The 12,634-nt window shown below is 46.9% G+C and overlaps 1 protein-coding gene across 1 annotated transcript in view; it reads left to right on the top strand.

Moving 5' to 3' along the window:
* Window positions 1-12,634, top strand: part of BAIAP3 (BAI1 associated protein 3) — a 109,167-nt gene that overhangs the window by 94,226 nt on the left and 2,307 nt on the right. The window contains exons 23-31 of the mRNA XM_075285066.1: window positions 719-862; window positions 5,420-5,515; window positions 5,868-6,083; window positions 6,557-6,625; window positions 8,913-8,992; window positions 9,640-9,748; window positions 10,316-10,387; window positions 11,741-11,824; window positions 12,118-12,238. Of these exons, the coding sequence (XP_075141167.1) occupies window positions 719-862; window positions 5,420-5,515; window positions 5,868-6,083; window positions 6,557-6,625; window positions 8,913-8,992; window positions 9,640-9,748; window positions 10,316-10,387; window positions 11,741-11,824; window positions 12,118-12,238 (991 nt within the window). The remainder of the gene's footprint in view (window positions 1-718; window positions 863-5,419; window positions 5,516-5,867; window positions 6,084-6,556; window positions 6,626-8,912; window positions 8,993-9,639; window positions 9,749-10,315; window positions 10,388-11,740; window positions 11,825-12,117; window positions 12,239-12,634) is intronic.

Genomic DNA, 12,634 nt, shown 5'->3' with positions numbered 1-12,634 from the left:
GACTCTACATGACACTCCTGACACTTCTGATGTTCCCAGTAATTTTCAAGTACCACTGGCTGCAGAAGAAAGAACTTTTGAAAACTTAAGTGTTGTGCAGATCATATTTCCAATCAGCAGTGCCCGTCCATCTCCTCGTACCGTGTCATTGTATATTACATAAATCTGACTGCAGTTATAAATCTGTATTTTAAGCAGAACTCCAAATCTCTTGTGTGACTTAAAGGAGTTTTCCAAGAGTAGAGATTGATTGTCCGTCCTCAGGATGGGTCTGTAATACCCAATTAGTGGGGTCCATTCCATCACTTGTACAGAGCCAGAAACAGATGAGACTATATACTGTGCAGCGGCCATGATGAGATATTGTAACTCGGCCAAGAATGGCAGCGTACGGAGCTGTCTACACATGTGCAAATGTCAGCTGATCGTGGGGGTGCCGGGTGTCAGCAGGTCAATCTGATATTGATGGTTTACTCTAAGGATAGGCAATAAAAATCAATTCTTGGTCACCCCTATAAATTTATAATATTCTCCATTCCTGTAGTCACCAATAGGGGGAGCTGAGAAGCTCCTTATATACAATATTTACATTGAGCTGAATGTTTTTGCCCAGATTTTTCAGCACTTTATTGTTCTCATGTCGGTGTTTTCTGCTTTTGTTATAGTTTATTGATATTTTGTATTTTCCACATTTCTGTGTCTTCTCCTCTTTGCGCAGCTCGAGTACGTGGACTCCCTCTCCAAGCACAGCAGCTCGGCCGTAGACGTCACCATTTGCTTCTCACAAATCCGCGAGTTCTGGGCGCAGCTCGCCTGGCCAAACTCCTCCGAGGCCTTCGCCTTCTTAACTCAGCTGTCTGATGTAAGTTGGGAATCCGGTGTACATGTGATGGCAATGGCTCTTTGTGGTGTGAAGCATCTTCATCGTACTCAGGAGGTGCCAACACCACAGGGACAATGGCTGAAATACCAGCCGAAAAATAATAATGAGCTCTAGGTGACGGTGGACAGATCCGCGCACACAAGACTCTACACTGCTGCAGATTCACAGAACTGTGGTAGATAATGGCTGCTCTCCATGTACTATGTGCCATCCATACACTCCCCCTACTATGTGCCATCCATACACCCCCCCTACTATGTGCCATCCATACACCCCCCCTACTATGTGCCATCCATACACTCCCCCTACTATGTGCCATCCATACACTCCCCCTACTATGTACCATCCATACACTCCCCCTACTATGTACCATCCATACACTCCCCCTACTATGTGCCATCCATACACCCCCCCTACTATGTGCCATCCATACACCCCCCCTTCTATGTGCCATCCATACACTCCCCCTACTATGTGCCATCCATACACCCCCCCTACTATGTGCCATCCATACACCCCCCCTACTATGTGCCATCCATACACTCCCCCTACTATGTGCCATCCATACACTCCCCCTACTATGTGCCATCCATACACTCCCCCTACTATGTACCATCCATACACTCCCCCTACTATGTGCCATCCATACACTCCCCCTACTATGTGCCATCCATACACCCCCCCTACTATGTGCCATCCATACACCCCCCCTTCTATGTGCCATCCATACACCCCCCCTACTATGTGCCATCCATACACCCCCCCTACTATGTGCCATCCATACACTCCCCCTACTATGTGCCATCCATACACTCCCCCTACTATGTGCCATCCATACACCCCCCCTACTATGTGCCATCCATACACCCCCCCTACTATGTGCCATCCATACACTCCCCCTACTATGTACCATCCATACACTCCCCCTACTATGTGCCATCCATACACCCCCCCTACTATGTGCCATCCATACACCCCCCCTACTATGTGCCATCCATACACCCCCCTACTATGTGCCATCCATACACTCCCCCTACTATGTGCCATCCATACACTCCCCCTACTATGTGCCATCCATACACCCCCCTACTATGTGCCATCCATACACTCCCCCTACTATGTGCCATCCATACACTCCCCCTACTATGTGCCATCCATACACTCCCCCTACTATGTGCCATCCATACACCCCCCCTACTATGTGCCATCCATACACCCCCCCTACTATGTGCCATCCATACACCCCCCCCTACTATGTGCCATCCATACACCCCCCCTACTATGTGCCATCCATACACCCCCCCTACTATGTGCCATCCATACACCCCCCCCTACTATGTGCCATCCATACACCCCCCCCTACTATGTGCCATCCATACACCCCCCCCCTACTATGTGCCATCCATACACCCCCCCTACTATGTGCCATCCATACACCCCCCCTACTATGTGCCATCCATACACCCCCCCTACTATGTGCCATCCATACACCCCCCCTACTATGTGCCATCCATACACCCCCCCTACTATGTGCCATCCATACACCCCCCCTACTATGTGCCATCCATACACTCCCCCTACTATGTGCCATCCATACACCCCCCCTACTATGTGCCATCCATACACCCCCCCTACTATGTGCCATCCATACACTCCCCCTACTATGTGCCATCCATACACCCCCCCTACTATGTGCCATCCATACACTCCCCCTACTATGTGCCATCCATACACCCCCCCTACTATGTGCCATCCATACACTCCCCCTACTATGTGCCATCCATACACTCCCCCTACTATGTGCCATCCATACACCCCCCCTACTATGTGCCATCCATACACCCCCCCTACTATGTGCCATCCATACACCCCCCCTACTATGTACTATCCACCTCGGCCTATAGGCCAACTACCACAAAAAGACAGAATAATCTCTCAAAAAATATATAAATTTATTGAAAATTACATAAAAATTAACAATATATTCAGAAGCAATGGTGCAACCAGCAATAGATGCAATGAACATACATACTAGTAGGTTTTCATGGTATACTTAATAAATAGTCAATGCAATGCTCCATGATATAACATTTTAAGAAAGTGAATGTCACTGGCTATATAAGAATAAATATAAGAACTTGGAATTACCAAAAGCATACTAGGTTACAAGGCCAATGATTTAACACTTAGTGTTGTAAGAGCAACATTGCAGACATGAGAAGATAGCATATGAACTACTAGGACATTACCTTTATGTATTTCATGCACCGATACACCCCCCCTACTATGTGCCATCCATACACCCCCCCTACTATGTGCCATCCATACACCCCCCCTACTATGTGCCATCCATACACTCCCCCTACTATGTGCCATCCATACACCCCCCCTACTATGTGCCATCCATACACCCCCCCTACTATGTGCCATCCATACACCCCCCCTACTATGTGCCATCCATACACCCCCCCTACTATGTGCCATCCATACACCCCCCCTACTATGTGCCATCCATACACCCCCCCTACTATGTGCCATCCATACACCCCCCCTACTATGTGCCATCCATACACTCCCCCTACTATGTGCCATCCATACACTCCCCCTACTATGTGCCATCCATACACCCCCCCTACTATGTGCCATCCATACACTCCCCCTACTATGTGCCATCCATACACCCCCCCTACTATGTGCCATCCATACACTCCCCCTACTATGTGCCATCCATACACCCCCCCTACTATGTGCCATCCATACACCCCCCCTACTATGTGCCATCCATACACTCCCCCTACTATGTGCCATCCATACACCCCCCCTACTATGTGCCATCCATACACCCCCCCTACTATGTGCCATCCATACACCCCCCCTACTATGTGCCATCCATACACCCCCCCTACTATGTGCCATCCATACACCCCCCCTACTATGTGCCATCCATACACTCCCCCTACTATGTGCCATCCATACACCCCCCCTACTATGTGCCATCCATACACTCCCCCTACTATGTGCCATCCATACACCCCCCCTACTATGTGCCATCCATACACCCCCCCTACTATGTGCCATCCATACACTCCCCCTACTATGTGCCATCCATACACCCCCCCTACTATGTGCCATCCATACACTCCCCCTACTATGTGCCATCCATACACTCCCCCTACTATGTGCCATCCATACACCCCCCCTACTATGTGCCATCCATACACTCCCCCTACTATGTGCCATCCATACACTCCCCCTACTATGTGCCATCCATACACCCCCCCTACTATGTGCCATCCATACACCCCCCCTACTATGTGCCATCCATACACCCCCCCTACTATGTACTATCCACCTCGGCCTATAGGCCAACTACCACAAAAAGACAGAATAATCTCTCAAAAAATATATAAATTTATTGAAAATTACATAAAAATTAACAATATATTCAGAAGCAATGGTGCAACCAGCAATAGATGCAATGAACATACATACTAGTAGGTTTTCATGGTATACTTAATAAATAGTCAATGCAATGCTCCATGATATAACATTTTAAGAAAGTGAATGTCACTGGCTATATAAGAATAAATATAAGAACTTGGAATTACCAAAAGCATACTAGGTTACAAGGCCAATGATTTAACACTTAGTGTTGTAAGAGCAACATTGCAGACATGAGAAGATAGCATATGAACTACTAGGACATTACCTTTATGTATTTCATGCACCGATACACCCCCCCTACTATGTGCCATCCATACACCCCCCCTACTATGTGCCATCCATACACCCCCCCTACTATGTGCCATCCATACACTCCCCCTACTATGTGCCATCCATACACCCCCCCTACTATGTGCCATCCATACACCCCCCCTACTATGTGCCATCCATACACCCCCCCTACTATGTGCCATCCATACACCCCCCCTACTATGTGCCATCCATACACCCCCCCTACTATGTGCCATCCATACACCCCCCCTACTATGTGCCATCCATACACCCCCCCTACTATGTGCCATCCATACACCCCCCCTACTATGTGCCATCCATACACTCCCCCTACTATGTGCCATCCATACACTCCCCCTACTATGTGCCATCCATACACCCCCCCTACTATGTGCCATCCATACACCCCCCCTACTATGTGCCATCCATACACCCCCCCTACTATGTGCCATCCATACACCCCCCCTACTATGTGCCATCCATACACCCCCCCTACTATGTGCCATCCATACACTCCCCCTACTATGTGCCATCCATACACCCCCCCTACTATGTGCCATCCATACACCCCCCCTACTATGTGCCATCCATACACTCCCCCTACTATGTGCCATCCATACACTCCCCCTACTATGTGCCATCCATACACTCCCCCTGTCTATTACAGAAGCTCTAGAAGTTTCCCGTATAGTAACTGTATACTAACCGCCTGAGGCTTCTATAATCCATTCTTATATATAAAATATATCAATAAATTGTATCAGTGCTGATAATATGAACGTGGTCTATTCTGCATTTCAGGATATGTGCAAAGCCGCCATATATTACTCCGAGGCCATAAAACGGAAAGTAGATAAAAGTCACCAATCGGCAGGACAGACGGTAGTAACAGAGCAGGTAAGCCTGTATATAGCCATACACCCCTATATATCACACAGCTCAGCTTCTCTCCTCTATCCTATAACCCTATATATCACACAGCTCAGCTTCTCTCCTCTATCCTATAACCCTATATATCACACAGCTCAGCTTCTCTCCTCTATCCTATAACCCTACATATCACACAGCTCAGCTTCTCTCCTCTATCCTATACCCCTATATATCACACAGCTCAGCTTCTCTCCTCTATCCTATACCCCTATATATCACACAGCTCAGCTTCTCTCCTCTATCCTATAACCGTATATATATCACACAGCTCAGCTTCTCTCCTCTCGTTCTTATCTGTTCTCCTGATTTTCTTGTCCAGCTCTGCATCATCCTGAATAATATTGAGCATGTCCGTAAGTTTATGAGCAACGTCCTGAAAGATCTGGACTGGAAATCTCTTGAGACCGCCGTGGAGCAGACAAGTGGAACCGATGGGAAGCAGCAAGTGCAGAAAGCGTTGAGTACTCAGCTCCAAAATATCAATGTGGACATGCAGAGAGAGGTCAAAAACATGATCTCACATCTGACCGAAAAGGTGACGCCTTCTTATTGTTTTATACTGAACTCTATGTGTTTATTGGACGACTAACTCGAGTACAGTAATTCGCTGGCGTTAGTCTTGTATTACAGAGGTCCAGCCAAGATGGCGTAACCTGACCTGTAGTGCGATCTTTCTTCTCTGTAAAAATATTTTGTTTTTATTGTTTCCTGTTAAAATAAACTTTATTGAAAACAAAAGCTAAAACGAGCACGTTACATAAAGTGCAAGGTGCCAGATACAAGTCCTGCAATACTTAGGGTCGGTAGGATGTCAGAAATCCCCAGGACACCCAATGTTTAAAAGCAAAGTGTCACCTGGAATCTCCTGTTATTGGGCCATTTGAAGCCTTGCACTGATCGGCTCGGCAGAACCTTATTCATGACTTATTTGCAATATCCTCTCTCTGCTCTGTACTGTAATCCATGTATTTGTGCAATAGGTGAAAGACATGTGTACTATCTTTACAGATGATTGGAGATATAAAGAAGTATATCCAGCACATCAGCTTATCCCCGGACTCCATCCAGAACGATGAGGTGTGTATACGAGCATTGCTAATACTGCGCCCTGACATGTGCACAGCAAGAAACAGCAAAAGCCTTGTAAAATGGAAATAACTAATGTAGATTAGATAATAGATTAGAACATCAGTATAGTCAAAGCTGAACTAGACAGAGCACCTACATGTAATACATGGCCCCTTAAAGGGAATGTCATGGGGGCCAAACCTATAACACCAGTTAGACAGATCAGACGCGGTGCAACAGATTCCTCCATTACTTATTCTGAAAGGCATTAATATCTTGGCAATTTTACATGGGGAGGTTCAGGGGAGCTCAACCTATCTAACTGTGTTACTGGTTTAATACACTTCACTCTGGTAACAGTCTCCCTTTTCAGCTGAGGCCCCACGTTGCAGAAATGCTTTTTTTTTTTTTTTTTTTGTAGATTTTGCTGCCCTTTTTTGAGCTAAAGTCAAGAATGGCTGCAAAAGGATATAAAAATATCTAGAAAGTTCTTATATTTCTCCATTCTACTCAATGCACTGCTGACTTTGGCTCATATAAACCCAGCAAAATCTGCAACAAAAAAAGCTGCAATATGATAGGTTACTGTCACCAGAACCAGCATATCACCCCAGCCCTGCAGATAGATAGGTTACTGTCACCAGAACCAGCATATCACCCCAGCCCTGCAGATAGATAGGTTACTGTCACCAGTACCAGCATATCACCCCAGCCCTGCAGATAGATAGGTTACTGTCACCAGTACCAGCATATCACCCCAGCCCTGCAGATAGATAGGTTAGTGTCACCAGTACCAGCATATCACCCCAGCCCTGCAGATAGATAGGTTACTGTCACCAGACCCAGCATATCACCCCAGTCCTGCAGATAGATAGGTTACTGTCACCAGAACCAGCATATCACCCCAGTCCTGCAGATAGATAGGTTACTGTCACCAGAACCAGTATATCACCCCAGCCCTGAGATAGATAGGTTACTGTCACCAGAACCAGCATATCACCCCAGCCCTGCAGATAGATAGGTTACTGTCACCAGAACCAGCATATCACCCCAGTCCTGCAGATAGATAGGTTACTGTCACCAGAACCAGCATATCACCCCAGCCCTGCAGATAGATAGGTTACTGTCACCAGAACCAGTATATCACCCCAGCCCTGAGATAGATAGGTTACTGTCACCAGAACCAGCATATCACCCCAGCCCTGCAGATAGATAGGTTACTGTCACCAGAACCAGCATATCACCCCAGTCCTGCAGATAGATAGGTTACTGTCACCAGAACCAGCATATCACCCCAGTCCTGCAGATAGATAGGTTACTGTCACCAGAACCAGCATATCACCCCAGCCCTGCAGATAGATAGGTTACTGTCACCAGAACCAGCATATCACCCCAGCCCTGCAGATAGATAGGTTACTGTCACCAGAACCAGCATATCACCCCAGCCCTGCAGATAGATAGGTTACTGTCACCAGACCAGCATATCACCCCAGCCCTGCAGATAGATAGGTTACTGTCACCAGACTCCAGTATATCACCCCAGCCCTGCAGATAGATAGGTTACTGTCACCAGAACCAGCATATCACCCCAGTCCTGCAGATAGATAGGTTACTGTCACCAGAACCAGTATATCACCCCAGCCCTGCAGATAGATAGGTTACTGTCACCAGAACCAGCATATCACCCCAGCCCTGCAGATAGATAGGTTACTGTCACTAGACTCCAGTATATCACCCCAGTCCTGCAGATAGATAGGTTACCGTCACCAGAACCAGCATATCACCCCAGCCCTGCAGATAGATAGGTTACTGTCACCAGACTCCAGTATATCACCCCAGCCCTGCAGATAGATAGGTTACTGTGACCAGAACCAGCATATCACCCCAGCCCTGCAGATAGATAGGTTACTGTCACCAGACTCCAGTATATCACCCCAGCCCTGCAGATAGATAGGTTACTGTCACCAGACTCCAGTATATCACCCCAGTCCTGCAGATAGATATGCTGGTTCTGGTGATCCTAACCTATAACCTGGGGACATATAGTTATGTATTGTTCTCTGTCTATATCTAGCTATTCACTATTTCTGCCCTGCAGTGTGCGGCGTGCAGACATGGGGAGTATTGTGCAGTATTTTTAGCGCCCTGTCAGTGCAATCACGTTCATGTTTATGACGGTCTCCACAAATATGGGAATAATTACGGCGATAATCAGAATTAATTTGGACTTTGCGGCTTATCTATTGGTAATTTATCTGTCATTTTAATCACTGCCATGTGGTGTGATCTCTTACAGGCTGTGTCTCCCCTAATGAAATATCTGGATGACAAATTAATTATACTAAGTGAGACCCTGGTAAAGGAAAACTTAAACAGGTAAGAGTGGAGCATTGTGGGAACAGAACGGGGGGAGGTGGGGACAGGTCTCAGATCATGTAATGACAGATAACAGGAGTATGTCTGATGAACATGAACATGTATGGTGAATCTTCATGAGACATCTCCATTGGACATCCCTGTGCGTGTGCCCTCATAGACAGTGTATCCTACTTGAGACTTGTTTCCTGCATTCTTACAGCAAATGGATGAGATTTCGTCAGATCTCGGGATAAAACCCGCATAGTCCAGACATTCACCACGTCATAAAGGATGATGTAATGTCATGTTATAAGTACTGACAATTGTGCTAAAACAGGTCTGACATTGTATAAAGGTGCCCAAGGGTAGGATCGTATATGGTATACAGAAGACACGTAGACTCAATGCAAAACTGAACCGCTTGTGTCCAGAGGTTCTGCACCATTTTGCACAATCCACTCCGGGCCTTGGCTCTTAAAAACGCAGCAAAATCTGCAACAACAACAAAAAAAAATCTGCTTTTCTGCAACATCGGCCCTCAGCCTCACCACACAGCTTTCCATAGCTTGTCTTTACTATATATGTGTTTGTCAGTATGGATTATTAACCTTAGTACATCTGATGTCTAATTCCATCCATTGTGTGTGACCCCTTCTATATCGCAGGGTCCTTGAAGCTTTATGGTGGCTGCTCCTGAAATTCATCATTGATGCCGTGGACTCCAACCGAGGCGTGTCTGTAGAGTTTTATGGGCGATTCTATTATACACTGGAGGTGAGAACGAATCCTACTAGCTAGTGTCATCTGGATTCAGGTCTAGCAATAGTTGTTACACGTAAGCAGCGGAGCAGTAACATGTCAGTCTTATATACCAGACATGAGTGTAACCGCCAGGGACTGCAGGGCCCAATGACCGAGGGCCCCCATATCCACTCAGAGAAGGCGCAGATAGTGACGGTCTATGTAAGGTGACCCAGACCAGGTTTTGCTGCACTTTGTGTACATGTATCCTGTGACAGGTATCAGGACTGTTTCCGTTCCATAACAAGCTAAAATTTAGAAATTAGAACCACACAGTTTTAAAGCTTCTCCTTGTAGAAGGTCTGATCTTCATCTCCATTACATCTGAGGAGCCTTTCCGTGATCTTTCTTGTACCGTCAGTCGGTGACTTTCGCCATTCCAGTTCGCTGCTCTTCCCTGTGGTTGTTTCCATGAGGCGGCGGCAGCGGCAGTATAATGACCTGTTAGGCAGCGGGATGTCGAGCACCTGTCTGGGGACGTCGGGGAAGATGGCAGCGCCGCACAGTCCGTCTTACTAATGAGTACTCTCTTTCTGACAGGCTCTGGTAGACTTTTTCCATGCAGAAGGACAGGGGTTACCAGTGGACACCTTGCGGAACGGAGATTACCGGGTGATTGACTTTAATTACTATCTTTGTAATTCGGTAGTCAGAGCGCCATTGCCGCGCACACGGGTTGTCAAAGATCAACATCAGATTCTCTGCTCGTGGAGCGCAACTATAATGATGAAATAATTGCGCTGACGGACTATCCAGCCTTCATACAGCATTTGTTTGGAAAATTCCAATTTTCACATAAAAAAAATCTAAAGTACAGAGGCTTTTTCATGTCCCTACCATTGGCGGTGTTACCGTATATAACACTGCAAAGCTGACAGTGCGCTGAATTCATTGCCCCCCCGGACAGTACTGCTATAGTCCTGCACTGGTTTGCACCCTGGTTGCAGACATATTGGTGCCACCAGTTTCAGTGCCTATATCCCTGCACTGCCAGAGCGGTCATCTTTATAGATCAGCGTCATGGCTGAGTGATTAGGATCGCCCCCGACAGTACTGCTATAGTCCTGCACTGTCAGCTTTGTTGGTTTGCACCATGCTTGCAGACCTATTTGTGCATTATCGGTACCTATATCCCTGCACTGCCAGAGCGGTCATCCTTACAGATTAGCATCATGGCTCAGTGGTTAGGATCGCCCCCGACAGTACTGCTATAGTCCTGCACTGATTTGCACCCTGGTTGCAGACATATCGGTGCCATCAGTTTCAGTGCCTATATCCCTGCACTGCCAGAGGGGTCATCCTTACAGATCAGCGCCATGGCTCAGTGGTTAGGATCTCCCCCGACAGTACTGCTATTGTCCTGCACTGTCAGCTTTTCTGTTTTGCACCCTGCTTGCAGACCTATTTCTGCCATTACTATCGGTACCTATATCCCTGCACTGTCAGAGGGGCCGGCCTCACACATCACGCTGTCTCTTTCTATAAACTTTATTAATAAAATGAACCCCAAAGAGAATCCCTTTAATGTTCCCCTCCAGACTTACTCACCTGCCCAATGTGATATCTATATCATGGAGAGCTCCAACCGCACACAGGCCAGCAGAGATGACCGTACGGCGAGAAGACTTGAACCTTGCGCGGCTGCCTCGGCCAAGGTGTCACTTCCCAAGAAAAATCAGAAAGCGGCCATGTATTTGATCTCCTGCACAATCCCTTTAACAAACAAAACTTTGTTACACCATTAAGGGAACATCTAAACATGGCGGATCATTAGTCAGATCCAGGCGGCCATGTTATTGCCGTTGTTCACATCTGTGTTGGAGTGTCCATTGTTCTGGTTCATCAGAGGATCAGAGCAATGGACTGATTTTAGTTTTTTCTTTAATTGGTCGATCTGATCATTTTTCTGAGTGTAGTGACCATACGTGATATTAACCATTTATTATCTGTTATTTCCTCGCGCAGTTTTTGGAAGAAGAGCTGCGTCTGAATAAATGTTCTACAAGCGAACTGATTGAGAAATATTACCTGGATAACATCAAGGAGCAGGTAATGGACTCGCTACAATTAGGATCGAAATCTGAAATTTTTAGTTTTTACGTTCTTATATGAACGCGCCCCCTACGCCATCGGTCACCCTCCAACATTAGGATATCTGCAGACGGGGCCACAATCTCCTGTAAGCTCCATGAGAATGTAGCGTTGCTGCTTTATCCGTGCGCCATTCAGTTCTATGGAGCGTCCGGGACAGTCCGCCATCTTTCTTTCTAATAATACGATGACCTATCGGGATATACGTAAAGGCCACGCCATGACGGTGACGCTACACTTGTGTTTTGCAGAGATCAGCCGAGCACAGCAGATATGGAAGGCTCAGTGTGAAGTGCTATTACGAGACCTCAGAACAGAAGCTGTACGTGGAGGTTTTGCACGCGGCTGACCTGATCGCACTTGATGCAAATGGTGAGGAACATAAACATATGAAGTGATTACTCAAGTGTGTCCGGCTAATACAATGGCCCATGAAAATCAACAAAACGCTGACCGCCATCTGCTGCCAATTGTACAAACCCTGTACTTAGACCTAAAGACCGGACACAATTGTAGCAAACCCTCAGCAGAGACGACGATCAGGTCTGTGTTGGCTTTTAGCCTTGATTGTGGACTACAGAGAGTGCCTCCTACTGTGGAGGACTCATTGCATCCATACAGTACACAGACAGTCCATGACTTGCACTGGGTAATGCTTTATTTGATGTGATGGGCTCTGGACTGCTGGGGATTCTGCAATCAGAAAATCTATGGCGGAAGGGAGACAGTGCATTCATATCTGAGATAGGGGCACTGTTGCATTGTTAT

Source organism: Leptodactylus fuscus, chromosome 8 (genome assembly GCF_031893055.1).
Source record: "Leptodactylus fuscus isolate aLepFus1 chromosome 8, aLepFus1.hap2, whole genome shotgun sequence".
In the NCBI taxonomy this organism is placed as follows: Eukaryota; Metazoa; Chordata; class Amphibia; order Anura; family Leptodactylidae; genus Leptodactylus; species Leptodactylus fuscus.
Note: the sequence above shows the minus strand (reverse complement) of the source record. Positions and strands in the feature narration are given on the sequence as shown.